Source organism: Pygocentrus nattereri, chromosome 16 (assembly GCF_015220715.1).
Source record: "Pygocentrus nattereri isolate fPygNat1 chromosome 16, fPygNat1.pri, whole genome shotgun sequence".
NCBI classification, from domain to species: Eukaryota; Metazoa; Chordata; class Actinopteri; order Characiformes; family Serrasalmidae; genus Pygocentrus; species Pygocentrus nattereri.
The window spans coordinates 11,728,240-11,745,230 of NC_051226.1; the positions used below are offsets into that span (position 1 = coordinate 11,728,240).

Sequence of the window (16,991 nt, forward strand, 5' to 3'; positions counted from 1 at the left end):
CAGTGTTCCTTTGTTTTGGTGACGGTAGGGCTGATGCAGCTCTAACGCTGCTGCAGAGACGGTGTTGGGAATGGAGGATGCGAGGGAAGAAAAACCCGTAATGGGTTTTTCAGAAAGACTTACTTTAGGAATTACTCGGATTTTAGGTGAGTAATCATCAACTAATATTCATCTAAACATGTACGGATCATAAGCTGTTTCATCACACGTTAAATGTTGGCATATTAAGGAGCACTTGTCTCCTTACGCTTTAGTCATGATTCCAGGAGAATCAGCAGAATCAGAATCTTTTATTTCGGCAAGTATATTACGCATAAAATGTCCTATACACACATATATGACATATAACATACTAAACAGACAGGAGCTAAAGAGAAATGTGAATATCTGTACATATGCAGATAAGAATATCTATACATATGCAGGGTTGATGATATACATGCAGATATGTGGTCAGTGAGTGGAATGGATGATGTGAGGATGGACTCGATGATGATGATTAGGAGGAGGAGATAGGATTCCTTTTACAGGAAGATTTGAGTTTGGTTCTTATGCTCATCCAATGAGATAGAGGAAGGAGACCTACAGGTGGTGATTCATTTTGGTAAAAGAAAAAGGGGAGATATGTATGAATGGACATCTAGAAATGTTCTACATAGAATTCTTCATAGAACCTTTTTGAAAATTGTTCCATATTTTTTAGTGCTATATAGAATGATTTTTATGAAGGTTCTGTGTAGAACCATGTACAACACATTCTCTATCAGTCTGAAGAACCATTTCACCATGCACAGAACCATTTGAGCTTGCAAATGGTTCTTTGAGGGTCAATGGTTCTGTATAGAACTGTTGTCTCTACTAAAGAACCAATGAAGAGCCATCTTTTTTAAGAGTTTTTTTAAGCAAACTGGCCTGCATGCTGGTTCTACTTTGATTATGAGATATTCCTTTCACTGCAGTGGCCTAGTCTTTTACATAGATATTAATTTCCACCGCAGCCTGGTCATTACTCTTCTCATTTCTGTGTTTCCTTTATTATATTCCCAGAGAGCCTCCCTGGTGTGTTAGATGTACGATTTGCTGAGAGAGAACCTGCAGAGAAACGATGCCTCCTCTCATGGGAGCAGGTAAATTGAAGCAAGTTACAGCTCACACAGCATATTCTGATAAAAAATTGCAAAAACGTTACTCTTTAACAGCAACCGTGGTTGCATTATAATTCCAATAATATGGTGCTCTTTTTTATTTTGCACCATATGAGATGAGATTTTAGTTGGATGATATGCAAATGTAAATATATCCACCTTTCCAAGCAACATTTCACAACCACAACCCTCTCAGTACATAATGTCATAACACATGATGATATGATGATGACCAATACAGGAGTAGAAGACAGGAAACACTTGGACAGGTTGCCAGTCCATTACAGAGCAGACAGACAGACATATACATCCACACACATATTCACACCAATTTAGCATTTCCAATCGGCCTGACTGCATTCTTCAGACTGTGAGAGGAAACCCACACAGACACAGGGAGAACATCCAAACTCCACATAGAAAAAAACATGGTCGCCCAGCCAGGGAACCGGGCCCAGGCCCTTCTTGCTGTGAGATGACAGTGTTACCCACTCTCAGTATTTAGGGTTCCATGCTTTGCCTTCATTACAGCTTCTACAGGTGACTTGCTTTCAGTTTTTCTAAGAAATCTGCAGGGATACAGAGTTCGGTCTTGGTTGCATTTTCTGCTTCTCATGATCCAAGTAATCCCAAATGCATTAAGTGGTGTTGAGGTCTGGACTGAGGTGGCCAGACCTTTTTTTGGTGATCTACTAAGTCTTGCACGGTTGTTAGGTGTCCTATTTTCAAAAAAACTTTTGGAGGTTTGAACCTTTTTTGGAAATTCCCATTATTTTCTCTTCATTATGCACGACAGTTATCTTACATCTTGTAAGTTGAAGCAAGTTACAGCTCACACAGCATATTCTGATAAAAAATATAAGTGCATTATGTGATTTACGCCAAGTATATGCTTGTCTGTCCTTCAGAAAAACAGCTGTGTTTTGCCAGAGGACCTAAGAGACTTCTATCTCACAACAGATGGCTTCACTCTCACCTGGAACGCTAAACTAGAAAGTAAGTTCCTTGTCATATAATGTCAGGCAATCATATAAGCATCTTAGTAATTAGTCTTTACCTTTAACAAGAGAGGGGTGTCTGCATTGATAATATATTATGGAGGGGTGCTGTCACGATATAGCACAACAAAAGACAATATGAAAAGCTTTTCTGAGTGTATATCGTGGGTATCGTCAGTACTTCAAACAAATGATTAATTAAAGTGATTTTAGTGTAAGTAGTGTAGCTGTCTAAGTTTTTGTTTTATTCTTAGGAGATTTAGTGTTGGGAGATTTATATGTGTTCATTATCTTAATAAAGAGGTATATCTAATACTTCAAAGCACAAAAACTTTGCAGAGAGAATAACTTTCCTTGTACCTTGCAGATGAGCCAGTCCCTGTTGGCTGTATGGTAATAAACAGTGTGGCCAGGTTGCGTCTTCTGGCCCAATCAAACATCTACTCCCTACCCAGTGCACCCACTTTAGCTGACCTTGACTTTGAGGATGCTTTCGAAGGTAAGTACAATTAGGATACATTCAGAAAGGAATATGGTAGTTTATTATACATGTATAAGTATTTGAGCAGGTTTTGTAAGCTGCACCATAAACTGTTTTCATGTTCTTTAGGGTCAGAGGGCCATGAAGAGCCTCACTTTGACTCGCGTAGCCGAATCTTTGAGCTTGACTCCTGTGGTGGAAACGGCAGAGTCTGCCTTGTTTACAAAAACTGCACTCCAGGTGATCCATTTAGAGCATAACACATAGTGAGTATAATACATGGTGCACTGCAGTGTATTTAACCTTTTTAAGTCATAATTCATTTTATGTTGCTCTTTATTTTATGTCATAATTATCAAGGTGATGTGGCCCAGCAGAGTGAAATATGGTTCATGGATCGGTCCCTATATTGGCACTTTCTCACCTCCTCCTTCACTGCATACTACAGGCTTATGATAACGCATTTAGGCCTGCCAGAATGGCAATACACATTCACGCCATATGGACCCAGCCCACAGGCCAAGGTAGGAGGAACTTCAACAAGCAGCACATCAGCCAGAATCATTAGCAGTTGCTTAAATTATGACACAGCTATGGGTGCACACATTCTACATTTCAGTGTGCATTATAGATTCTGTGGTTGCTGGTCAATGAATTGAAGCAAATCTTTTCTGAGATTTTTAAATGGATGAAAGACCAGATGCTCACTCATTTTTTTGAGATGAGTTAAATTACTGTAATTGTAACTGCAAAAACGTTACTCTTTAACAGCAACCGTGGTTGCATTATAATTCCAATAATATGGTGCTCTTTTTTATTTTGCACCATATGAGATGAGATTTTAGTTGGATGATATGCAAATGTAAATATATCCACCTTTCCAAGCAACATTTCACAACCACAACCCTCTCAGTACATAATGTCATAACATATGATGATGACCAATACAGGAGTAGAAGACAGGAAACACTTGGACAGGTTGCCAGTCCATTACAGAGCAGACAGACAGACATATACATCCACACACATATTCACACCAGTTTAGCATTTCCAATCGGCCTGACTGCATTCTTCAGACTGTGAGAGGAAACCCACACAGACACAGGGAGAACATCCAAACTCCACATAGAAAAAAACATGGTCGCCCAGCCAGGGAACCGGGCCCAGGCCCTTCTTGCTGTGAGATGACAGTGTTACCCACTCTCAGTATTTAGGGTTCCATGCTTTGCCTTCATTACAGCTTCTACAGGTGACTTGCTTTCAGTTTTTCTAAGAAATCTGCAGGGATACAGAGTTCGGTCTTGGTTGCATTTTCTGCTTCTCATGATCCAAGTAATCCCAAATGCATTAAGTGGTGTTGAGGTCTGGACTGAGGTGGCCAGACCTTTTTTTGGTGATCTACTAAGTCTTGCACGGTTGTTAGGTGTCCTATTTTCAAAAAAACTTTTGGAGGTTTGAACCTTATTTTTTGGAAATTCCCATTATTTTCTCTTCATTATGCACGACAGTTATCTTACATCTTGTATTTAATAGCTGTTTTTAATGGACACTCTCTGACTTTTTGTAACAGGGAGCGAGGAGGTGGACACACGTGCTGAGACAAGCAAGATTTATTAAGGGCAAATTCAAAATCAGGGTCCAGACAGTCCAGGGTCAATGAGCCAACACGGATAGATCAGGGACCAGACATGACATAAACCAGAATCAAACAACACCAGTACAACCAACACAGCATATAACACCAACAACACAGACAGAGATTCAAACAACAAAGACCAGCAAACACAAGGGGCAAACACAGGGCTTAAATACATAAAAGTAATGAGGGAGAGGTGCAAACACAGGTGGAGAAAATCAGGGGTGGAGTCATGAAACGAGGGGGCAGGACTAGAAAACCAAAACAAATGCACATGGAAGATCGAAACAAAGGGGCACATGGAGTAGGAGGAGGGGTCAATCGTGACACTTTTACAGTATTGTTTAGAGGCAGCAACTATATTTTCATGGAGCAGGAAAACGAAATGCAAGAACAATTCATAGAGCAGGAAAAAACAAAACAACACAAACTTTTGGTTGTCTTGTTTTGAGCTGATCTGAATATTCCAACAAATTGGAAATGCATTTGACTACCAAGTGTAAATGCATGTGGTCAAAACAGGATATTCACATAAAATAAGTAATGCTCAAAGAGACCCACAGGCCTTAGTGTAGTAGGTTCAAGAAGAAGAAGAAGAATCAGAAGAAGTTTTATTGCCATTGTCAATGAACAGGATTCACAGACTAGGAATTTGCTTCGGCATGAAGGTGCAACATAAAGCATCAAAGCATCCTAGTTGTCATTTGCTCATTGTAAAATCAATGAACGGCACAGTGATTATAACTCAAATCAGTCTCTTTCTTGGCACAGCAATGGGCATCTCTTTATCAACCCCTTACATTCCATGGTGACCCTCACCTCGATCCAGTTGGGGAACCGTTTCTGAACAAGCTGGACCCAGCCAGGGCGTTCCGTGGCAAAGCCAAGCCAGCTGCTCCCAAGAAGAAGCAGCCAGCCCAGGCCCCAGCGAGCGGAGGAGCTGCTGCCAAAGGGCAGGGGGCCACAGGCAGACAAAGCGTAAACAAACGATGACACACAGCACCACCATCAGTGGAATGTTTCACTCAAACATCAGACATGCTCAGCAGCTATGAAGCTAGGTGTGCAATGTTACACGTCTGGACACAGAAGGCAGAGTTGAATGAAATAGGGATGCATCACATGCTTTTAGTATTGAGAGGAACTTTCTCAATAGAGTATTTAGGCTCTTTATTTTCTTTGCACAAGTCCTTTCATGGCATTGCATATATTGTATTTATTAAACAATTCCCAAAGTACATTTGTGACCAGTTTGCATTTCTTACTTCACTATTTTATTTAAACAATGGAAAGCTGCTTATGAAAAGCAGTTTCAGTAAACCACTACTACTGTCTTTTCCATTAAACATCAAACAGCTTCAAGCTGTGCTCAATTTATCATTGTTGCTTGATAATTGCATGAACAATGCCATGCCTGCCAAAGACCATTGGCTCACATTATTAGGAATAAATGTACTTCTACTATTAGAAAAGCCCAGTCAGATTAATATATTTGCCTAATGACTAACTGTTCTTCAAACACTTGAAATTTCTAAAAGCAGTCAATTCTCTTAAAGACAAATCGTTTCCAATTACGGCTTATATTATATTTGATCATCATTGAATTTCTGACCAAAATGAAAAATGCTTTCAACGCACATTTCTTTGCTGCTGGACACCTTCTCTGTGATATTAATAACTTACTGCCCTTTAATGCATCTGATTTAACCTCTGCTGTAAGCTGTGGTCACTTCACAATCAACTCCTTCTCTCCACACATGGCAACTCAAGTCAAGTAATTTCTTTATTCAAACTGTTCTATGCAGCTATTAATTGTTTTAGAGAAAAACACAGCACCATATCTGCTGTCACACTTGTTTGAAATGAAATTTTCATTGGATAGAAATGATCATTCTATCACACACCCACTTTTAAACATTGGCTTTGATGCCAAAACTACAAGCTGGGCCTAGAATCACTTTTCTGATAGTGTGTGGCTACTGGTAACTAAAGTTGCTGCACAAAGTTGATTTTTTTTTTTTTATCTCAGACTGTAAAGTACACGCATATGCAGATGACACTTTTATACTGCTCTGCAGATTCTGTACAAACAGTGGTAGAAAAACTGAAGTGCCTTACAATCAGTAAATGCGAAGAAGACCAAACTCATGCTTTCTGGAACTTCTGATTTTGATTTTAATTCACTAAATCTTACTAACCTGAAGGGATCCAGAATTGAAAGGCTCATCGAATACCTTGGCATATGGCTGGATGAAAAATGTACATCAGTAAGCTAGTTAGTAATTTAAGACAGAAGCTTGGTGTCCTGTCTCAAAACAAAATATGTCTCCCAAAGCATGTTAGAAAAAGGATTACTGAAAGTATTTTATCAATAATTGATAACGGCAATGTAACATACAGGCAGTGCCTACCAATAGCCTGAAGCCCGCAGATTCAACCTTTCACTCAGCTCTGAGATTTATCCTCAGAGACCCCTAAAATATCATCATTGCACACTGTATCAAAAAGTCAATTGATCTTCTCTGACAGGGCAGCGAGAAACACACTGGCTTCTGTTTATCTACAGAGAACTCACTGATCACATGGCATCTTACATCACATCAGTGCTCTCTGTAAAGAATGTAATTCATCCATTCTTGTTTCAGTGACTGGATCACCCCTCAGTGCCAAGAGGTTTTACTGAACTGCTAAAATCTGCTTTAATAGAATTTATTACATGCCTGAAACTGTTCTAGTTGATTTAGTTTATAAAGGCACACAAAAACACTCACATATACACCGATCAGGCATAACATTATCACCACCTCGTTGTTTCTATGCTCATTGTCCATTTTATCAGCTCCACTTACGATATAGGTGCACTTTTTAGTTCTACAGTTACAGGCTGTGCTGATATGAGTGGATCAGACACAGCAGCGCTGCTGGAGTTTTTAAACACTGTGTCCACTCAGTGTCCACCCTATAAGACACTCCTACCTTGTCACAATCTCATCTGCTGCTGCACAGTTTGTGTTGATCATCCTCTAGTACTTCACCAGTGGTCACAGGATGCTGGTCACAGGACACTGGTCACAGGATGCTGCCCACAGGGTGCTGTTGGCTGGATATTTTGAGTGTAGAAACAAGGAGGTGGATATAATGTTATGCCTGATCGGTGTAAATATGTGTGTGTATACATATATATATATATATATATATATATATATATATATATATATATATATATATATATATATATATTGTCATGTAATTATTACTATTATTGTTGTAGTGTTGTTTTCTACTTTATCATTTTGTTCTTACCTCACTCAGTAGTTTTACTTACTTATTTTTATTACTGATTTTATTTATTTTTTACTACTAATCAGCTTAATAGTTATAATTCACTGAAACTGTACATACTCCTGCAGTCCTTCCATTGTTTATTCTCAATGGACGTGGCTACTGGTGATCCAGTCCTTTTTTGAACATAATCTTCTGTTCAGCAGAACAGAGTGGATCAGCAGGCAGGTTCCTGGGTCATCCACGTTTGTATAAGAGGCAGTGGCTGCTTTAATCTCATCCATAACCAAGGCAGCTCACTGAGGACTGGATTGGGCTCACTGTGAGAAATCCTCTTTTCCACTGGTCTCTCTTCTTTCTTCTTTCTTGCTGCTCCTTTTGTGTGGTTTCTGTTTCCACTGTGTGTTTAATGTGTGAATGATTCACACACACACTTCTGCTGTGCCTTTCTTGCACTGATCCAGTGGAGCACACTCTGATGACCCCTCTCTGTGCTCTAGTTCTTTGTCGGTATGAACAGGATGGAGCAGCTCCACTAATGCCTTATAGATCAAAGCTCCAGTCACTCCACCCACTAATGGAGCTACCACAGGCACCCACCACCAAGCATTTCCTGCCCTGGAGAGAGCAACAAAGGAAGATTCAAATGTGACTAAATCCAGTTTAAGATTGTAAATGCAATTTTCATGAATCATGATGTTTGAGATTTGATCAAAATGAGTTGCTAAAAGCAAACAGCAAACATTTAATTATAGCCACATAAAAAACATAGGTAACACTTTATTTGGAGCGGTCTTTTGTAGATGATAAATAAACTGTTAACAGATTATCAGAAAGACATCAACAACATATCAGTGAAGTTGCAGTAGCGAAGCATCTGCATACATTGCGGTCAATATCTTGAAGATGTATTGTTGATACATTATTTGCATTCTATTGCTAAGTAGATTTATTGTTGATATGTTATATGAAGCAGGCTTTATATGGTACTTCCTTTTAAAAATTTAACCTTACCCAAAACCTAATTCTAACCCTTGCCTTAACCTTAATCAAACCCTAATCCAGTTGAACTTCAGTTACAGAATGGTGTGAGCAGAGTGTTCATAACAGCTTGTTGGGAATGTTGAGATGGTCAGTATTAAACCTGTTACATGTTAAGTTATGAACATGGACCAAAAAACAACTGAATTCAACAGATTATAAACATTTTATTTACACAGTCTGTGATGGACTGGCAACCTGACCAGAGTGTTTCCTGCCTTCCGCCCAATGACAGCTGGGATAGGCTCCAGCTCCCCCTGGAACCCACAAGAATTAGCGGCTTAGATAATGTGTGTGTGTGTGTGTGTGTGTGTGTGTGTGTGTGTGTGTATGTACACAGTTAATAATCTCTTGTTAATCTGCTAAATGTATTCACAGCTGCTACATCACTGATATGTCATTGACATGTTACTGAGAGTGTGTTGAGTGTTTCATCTAAAAAGGACCTGGCATGTATAAAGGATTTAGGCATGTAGAGGTGGTCAAGACAACTTGATGAAGTGCAAACCAAGCATCAGAACGGGGAAGAAAGGTGATTTAAGTGACTTTGAATGTGGCAGGGTTGTTGGTGCCAGACGGGCTGGTCTAAGTATTCCAGAAACTGCTGATCTACTGGGATTTTCATGCAAACCATCTCTAGGGTTTACAGAGAATGGTCCGACAAAGAGAAAATATCCAGTGAGCAGCAGTTGTGTGGACGAAAATGCCTTGTTGATGTTAGAGGTCAGAGGAGAATGTGCAGGCTGGTTCGAGATGATAGAAAAGCAACAGGAACTCAAATAAACAACCAAAATCTCTGAGGAATGTTTCCAGCACCTCGTTGAAAGTATGCCATGAAGAATTAAGGCAGTTCTGAAGGCAAAAGGGGGTCCAACCTTTTACTAGCAAGTACCTAATAAAGTGGCCGGTGAGTGTATAACTAAGTGTAACTAGTTTTTGTAACTAATTTTTGTAAATGTAACTAACATTTCCTGATGCCTGGGCCAATTGAAATGGTCCCAAATTCTTTAAGGAAACTTTTACATTAATGTACATTAAAGTTAAATTGAAACTGCTGATTTTTCTCCAGCTTTCTACATAATTCCAGGTTTGAGGTGGGAAAAAGTATTTTATACTGGATTGACGTGAAATGATTAATTAATGACTAACTTACCAAATCATATTCTTCACAGTGGTGGTGATAAGAACCAGATGTGATTGTTGTTGGTTGTAACTCTCGGGACTATTTTGCCTTGTGCCTTACCCCATGTGTATCTTTCCTCCAAGGCTGTTTAAAAAAGTCTCATGTAACAGGTAACATATTCATATCCTGCTTGTGTAATAATTTTGTAATGCAGATTTTAGAGGCATCTATCACTTTAGATGATTCCTATTATCACCACTATGAACAGCTCTGGCTAGCAAGTTTCTCTAGAATGGAGCACTATATATCACATTCACTCTGGATGACTTTGTTTGCATCTTATCAATTTAATTAGATGCAGAAGTTGAATTCCTCCTTTAAAAACAAATTTCCTCCTATTGTAAAGGTATCATTTTGGAGACAGGTAGTATTATGACAGCAACATTTTATTTATACCACTAGCCAGGCCAAAACAACCTGCTCAGATGCTGAATCTGGAATGTCTGGTCGTGCTGTGAAATCAGCAAGAGGAAAAATAAATTCTCAAAAGTGATTATAACTTCTTGTATGTGTGAAAGTCATATTAGAAGAGTTCTAAGGTCTGTAGAGACAGGCTACCTGCTAAAGAGAATGAAGTGTTGTTGCTTATACCTCTTTGAATGTTATAATGCTATTTTATTGCACTTACCTGAATACCTCCGATCCCCAGCCTGCAAATGCTGTAAAGATTCTTGGCCCCAGGTCTCGTGTGGGGTTGATGGCATAGCCGCTGTTGCTCCCCATGGAAACTCCAATCAGAAGTACAAGAGCCCCCACAGCCACAGGCTCTCCACCAGATGGGGCAGGCTGGTTCCTCTGGTCTGCCAGAGCCGTTAGACAAAGCAACAGCATTGCAGTGCCAAGCACCTGAGTCAGGCAGATGGGAATATATTGGCATACTGGCCTCATAAACAACAAATAAATCAAAATGACTCAAAAAGCCATGACAGTTCCAAAAGCTTTCTCCCTCACATCCATGACAAATAAATACCTTCAAATGGGGCTTCAGAATGCCTTCATAGGGCACTTCATTATTTTTCAAATAATCTCATATTGACTTTAACAGGCAGGAGTTAAGTTCTTTATCAGACAATAAAGAATCCCAATAGCTTGTCTCACCTGGTCCAGAAATCCAGCATGTGTTGGTATATATGGTGCTGGATAAGTGGCAAAAATCCCAGCTGTCGCTTTGGGGCCAGACACTGTGAAGTTACCCTCACAGTAGTGGTATATAGCATCTATAAAACATCAAGAAAAAAATCTTTTAATTTCGCAACTTCACTTTAGTCTAATAAAAATCTAATTTACTGGATATCCCTCTTACCTCAGATCAGCCAAAACATGCTTTGTGCGTCTTTAGTTTTGCACTGGAGAGATCAGGCTAATATAGCTAGCAATTAATGGAACCTTTTAGCCATCACACACTTGCCTCAGTGCATGTTGAGGTGTCAAGTAATCTTATCTTATGGTCATGAGGTTTCTGACGCTGCATGTCATACTTGTTATCTATTAAAATGGACAAAAGTATAAACACAAGGCCAGCTTTAAGATGCCTGCGGCTACTACTTTTATGGAAATTTAAAGGCTGTTTTGAATAGATAAGAGTATGTGATGACAGTATGTGATACAGTGTCAGAAACCACAAAAGCATGTCTATTTCAGATTGCTTGACGACCTGACATGTTTTCAGAGAAGTGTGTGAAGGTATAATGTTGCAGTTATGCAATAATGCAATAATTGGTGGAGCAGTCTGCATTAACCATTTGCCTCATAGTTTCAGTGCAAAACTAAAGTTCAACTAAACTTAAGACACCACACATATCATTACTGTACATTACTCCATGTAATGGAAGTCTGTTTTTAGTATATACACCAATCAGCCATAACATGAAAAACACCTACTTGTTTCTACTCTCATTGTCCATTTTATCAGCTCTACTTACTATATAGGTGATCTTTGTAGTTCTACAATTACAGACTGTAGTCCATCTGTTTCTCTGCATACTTTGTTAGCCCCCTTTTACCCTGTCATTCAGTGGTCAGGACACCCATGGACCCTCACAGAGCAGGCACTATTTGGGTGGTGGATCATTCTCAGCACTGCAGTAACACTGATATGGTGGTGGGGTGTTAGTGTGTGTTGTGCTGGTATAAGTGGATCAGATACAGCAGTGCTGCTGGAGTTTTTTACCACTGTGTCCACACAATATCCACTCTATTAGACACTCCTACCTTGTTGGTCCACCTTGCGGATGTAAAGTCAGAGAGTAGTTCATCTGCTGCTGCACAGTTTGTGTTGTTCATCCTCTAGTCCTTCATCAGTGGTCACAGGGCGCTGGTCACAGGACACTGGTCACAGGATGCTGCCCACAGGGTGTTGTTGGCTGGATATTTTTGTTGGTGAACTACTCTCTGTCCAGCAGTGACACTGAGGTGTGTACACACTCCAGCAGCACTGCTGTGTCTGATCTACTCGTACCAGCACAACATACACTAACCCATCATCACCATGTGAGTGGTGGATATGATCCACCACCCAAATAGCACCTGCTCTGTGGTGGTCCTGTGGGGGTCCTGACCACTGAAGAACAGGGAAAAGGGGGACTAATAAAGTATGCAGAGAGGGACTACAGATGGACTACAGTCTGTAACCGTAGAACTACAAAGTGCACCTGTATAGTAAGTGGAGCTGATAAAATGGACAATGAGCGTAGAAGCAAGGAGGTCATAATGTTATGGCTGATTGGTGTAAATTTGTATATGAACGATGTGTAATAGGTGTCAAGTACAGGTACATTTTAAATATTTAGTTGTATACAGTTATAAAGTTACTGCTGAAGATCAGCAGCTATATACTGCAGGTACAACTTTTTTGTTCATTTTCTAATTGAAAATAAGTTAAACATTCTCTATAGAGAACACACTTCTGTGCTTTTTTAATACTCATTTACTGTTTATTTTGCTAAGTTGACTAATATTTGAAGAAAAATGTTGTTCCCTGATGTGTTAACATATTTGCACTTAGAAAATTAACAAAACATATCATTAAGGATGTTCAAACATTTGCAAATCACTGTAAATTATAATGTAAATATGTCAAAGTGCTTATGTACAATTAATTACAGAAGAGATCATTGAGAATGGTCCCTATTTAGGGGACTTATGATCTGGGGAAAGAAACTATGTACGTGGTGTTTGGTCGGTTACATGTCCATGGTCAAATGTGCACTTATTCACCATAGTAAAGAATAAAAACTGTTCCAGCAGCAAAAAAAGAGCCCAGAAGCTGAGCAGCTACATAGAGTGGCAGCATCTTCCAGCCCAGCCGCCCAAGCACGCACATGGTGAACGACACAGCCGCGTTCATATGAGCACCTAAAGAGGAAGAATAACCTCATTTAGCACTCGCTTCTGTCAAGATCCTAAAATAATTTCAAAATTGTACAAAGAACACTGGAACAGCTTACCTGATACTTTCCCACCAATGTGCACCCCCATGGCAACCCCCAGACCAAAACCCAGATTAATGCTTAAATAATCTCCAAATAGCCCCCCTCCTGTGACTACTTGAGCAACAGAGCCTAGTCCAAACACCTGAAACACAAATGCACATCAATCCACTCATGTCCAGTTGTTTGACCTCTGGTCAAATTACATATTTTTGTTGATTTTCTAAGTAAGAAATAAGTAAACACATCATCTAAAAATTATAAACAGACAAGATTCTGTAGTGGAAATCACTGCATGGGCTCAGGAACACTTCTGAAAAATATTGTCTCTGAAAACAGTTTGTTATTGGAAGGTGTCCTGTGGTCCGACGGATTAACATTTGAAATTCTTTTTGGAAATCATGGACGCTGTGTCCTCAGGGCTAAAGACCACTCAGCTTGTTATTAGTGCACAGTTCAAAAGCCAGTAATCATGATGGTATGGGGGTCATTAGTACACATGGTATGGGTGACTGGCTCATCTGTGAAGGCACCATTAAATCTGAATGATGTATACATGTTTTGTATATGCTACATATGCTGCCATCTAGATGACGTCTTTTTCAGGGAAGGCCTTGATTATTTCAGCAAGACGATGTCAAACCACATTCTACATGTATTACAACAGCATTGCTCCATATTAACTGTTGAACAGCTGAAATCCTATGTTAAGCAAAAATGTGAATTTCACTTTCAAAACTACAGCAATTGGTCTCATTAATTCCTAAACACTTATAGAGTGTTATTTAAAAAAGAGGTGATGAAACACAGTGGTAAACATGCCCCCATCCCAACTTTTTTGGAATGTGTTGTTGGCATCAATTTCACAATGGGCATATGTAAAATTTCTCACTTTCAACATTTGACATGTCATCTTTGGTCTATTTTCAGTGAAATATAGAGTTTAAATGCTTTGCACATCATTGAATTTGTTTTTTGTTTTTATTTATATTTTGCACAGTGTCCCAGCTTTTTTGGAAATGGGGTTGTGCATGTATAATTTTATGTATGAAATATTTACATTTTATTTAGAGTAGTGCAGTATATTTCGTTTAAACAGTACCTTTGTCCTGTTGTACCTTACTTTCCTGGACCCACATTATGTTTAATCTCAGACGATAAAGATTTTTTATTTGCCTTTACAATCTTGAACTAGGCTTAAAGTGTGTCCAAAAAACCATCTCCATGGGCTGGTTTCCTGGACCCAGCTTAAGCCTAAATTTAGTCTAAATGGATTTGTAAATAAGTAAAAGCCCTTGATTTTGCAGTTTAGACAAGGCCTAATCCCTGTCTATGACATTGACTGTATGGGTCTGTTTCCCAGACAGGGATTAGGTCTAGTCTTGACCTACACACTATTCTACATGGAGATTCTCCACTGAAGGGAATATGGAGTTCAGGACTAGGCTTAATCCCTGTATGGGAATATTTAATGTACAGTATGTTTAATTCTTATCAAAACATGTTTTTATGGTGCAATGACTCTTCTCATTAAAACACAGCAATTTTCTTTTTTACGAATGTCACGTGGATTAACAAGTTGTCTCACCATCATGACGAACGTGCTGAGAGTTTCTGCTAGTCCAACTCTAGCATGCTTCTTCCTCACAAAGCACATGAAGCGTCCCTGTGCCCTACTCAGCTCTTCTGCTTTGCCTTCCTCCAGCATGCTCAACTGTTCTTTCCCTCTCTACTCTCGCTTCCGTCTGGGTCAATTGCCCTTCTTCCTTCAGCGGATTTCACTCCACTGCTGCAGGTCAGTCGAATTGAGGAAGCTGTACTGAGGGTGTAGAGTGTCAAAAGCGTAGTTTTCTGCTGCTCTCTTGCTTCCTTTGTGTTATCTTTTCACATGGCTGCATGTGTTGGGTGTCCTCTTACTCGTCCCTCCCCATTACACACCCCCATAACAGCCCTATAGTCTTCTGGGTAGAGTATGGGCTGGGTATGGGCAGAGGGCAGTGGTCTCTAGGGGCTCTGATCTGGACACACCTGTTCCAATGCCACAGTTATTTTAAGGGCTCTGGAAATTGCATTTGCTGTTTCTGAGCTTTAGCAGATAAGGAGGTTTCTATGACCTTATAATTACATTACTGTACCATTACATAATAACACAAACAAATGAAGAATTTGGTCTAAATCACCTTAACCCCACACACCATAGAAGAGATTTAAACAAGTTCAGCTTTTACAGCCGTCCATAGATCAATTGCTCTCCTATTATGTGTTTAGCTCAAGGTGTAGCCTATGCTGCAAAGTCCCCAAACAAGTAGGTGTTATTTCAACACTGAAGATTTCACTGTAGATGATCAACTAACCAAAATAGAGCTAGCTACATGGGCCTCATTATATACAGTACTAGCAAAGGTCAGAGAACATCCTTCACTTTATTTCCAGTTAAAACAGCAAAGAAAATCTATTCAAATCAAGCTCCGCTTTTGCTTCAGATAAGAAAAAATCCATAGGTGTTTCTGTTCATCCTTCCACTGTGAGAAGACAACCCAACAGTATGAATCTGAAAGGATGTGCAGCTCAAGAAGCTGTCACTGAGAAAATTAAAATACAAATTAAACAAAGAAGCTGGTGGTGTTCTCAACACAGTGGTTGGACCACCCCAGAGCCCAGATCTCACCTTTGTAACAAAAGGGGTTATCACAGAAAGGCAGGTACCCAGAACACTATAATAGCTATAATAGTGTGACTAATATGACTAATTTGATCAGACCTACTGGGGTTGATGGGAACACTCAGTGGACTGCGTGTCTATCAGGGAGTTTCATATGTTCATTCAGTACCTGCTGTGCTGAGATATTGCACATCACAGCAGATAGCCTACGCCCTCTGAGACATTTCTGCTGGTGGACTATTAGTATCAAAAATCTATATTTGTAAGGCTGCTGCATACACGCTCACAAACAAAATGTGTTCCCTCACAAATGTCCTGCATTCCCATGCAAATGTTCTGCATTCTCTTGCAAAATATATGCTCATCAGACAGCAAACAAACATAGGATCAGAGGTACCCGACTGCCTACATTAGAGCTTTGTTTTTAGCATAGGTAGCTAACGTTAAAAGCTGTTTTCCCTGTTTTGCCAGTCTGTGCTGAGTTTATTCAGCAATAGTTCTGGTCAATAATGCAGTGTCTGTAGATGTAACGTTTACTGTACGCGGACACTCGATCTCAGTTTCAGTTTGTGCTCACTAATAGAATCATGTTTGATTTTGAGAAGCAACATGCCTTTACCTCTCCATGGATCACCACCAAACCATGGTGGAGGGGTTTGCGTGCTTGAATGATCCTAGGAGCTATGTTGTCTGGAGCAAAAGCTCCTGGTAGGGTCTCCCATGGCAAACTGGTCCTAGGTGACAGGTCAGACAAAGTGTGATCCATAATAACCCCTATGAAAAGACGAAAACAGGACTTGTGTACCCTGCCTGGAACAGAGTTACCGGGGCCCCACCCTGGAGCCAGGCCTGGGGGAGGGGCTCGCCAGCAAGCGTCTGGTGGCTGGGCATTTACATTTACATTTACAGCATTTAGCAGAGCGACTTACAAGAAGTGCTTTGTCAATCTAGAGAAAGTATCTTTGCTAGTTACCAATAGCTTAGAGAAAAAGACAGTCCTGAGCTCAGATACTGCTAGAGACAAATATGTCACTGCAGACACCAAGAGAAAAAGAAACAGAGTTGAACGCAGAACTCTGTGCCATTCAATGCAATACAATAACAATAACAATAAGATACAATACAATAAATAAAA

The 16,991-nt window shown here is 39.8% G+C and overlaps 2 protein-coding genes across 3 annotated transcripts; one reads left to right on the forward strand and one right to left on the reverse strand.

The window, feature by feature from the left end:
* Positions 1 to 34: 34 nt before the first annotated feature.
* On the forward strand, positions 35 to 5,498 carry tpgs2 (tubulin polyglutamylase complex subunit 2). The gene is made up of 7 exons (XM_017713140.1): positions 35 to 146; positions 1,048 to 1,127; positions 2,054 to 2,141; positions 2,511 to 2,642; positions 2,754 to 2,864; positions 2,985 to 3,148; positions 5,032 to 5,498. Exons 1-7 carry the CDS (start codon positions 71 to 73, stop codon positions 5,251 to 5,253), a joined length of 873 nt encoding a protein of 290 aa, XP_017568629.2. The 5' UTR covers positions 35 to 70; the 3' UTR covers positions 5,254 to 5,498.
* A 1,819-nt stretch (positions 5,499 to 7,317) lies between these two features.
* On the reverse strand, positions 7,318 to 15,342 carry aqp7 (aquaporin 7). Of its 2 annotated transcripts, XR_005131613.1 has the most exons (7): positions 14,783 to 15,342; positions 13,213 to 13,339; positions 12,983 to 13,120; positions 10,865 to 10,983; positions 10,395 to 10,612; positions 7,663 to 8,160; positions 7,318 to 7,360 (listed from the first exon to the last, which is right to left on the reverse strand). XR_005131613.1 is itself a non-coding variant. In XM_017713554.2 (6 exons), the coding sequence occupies exons 1-6, from the start codon at positions 14,900 to 14,902 to the stop codon at positions 7,965 to 7,967; spliced, it is 918 nt and encodes a 305-aa protein (XP_017569043.1). In that variant the 5' UTR covers positions 14,903 to 15,342; the 3' UTR covers positions 7,586 to 7,964. The 2 variants fall into 2 exon arrangements, 1 of the variants encoding a protein (XP_017569043.1); XM_017713554.2 differs by lacking the exon at positions 7,318 to 7,360 and having other exon boundaries at positions 7,586 to 8,160.
* Between the last annotated feature and the right edge of the window lie 1,649 nt (positions 15,343 to 16,991).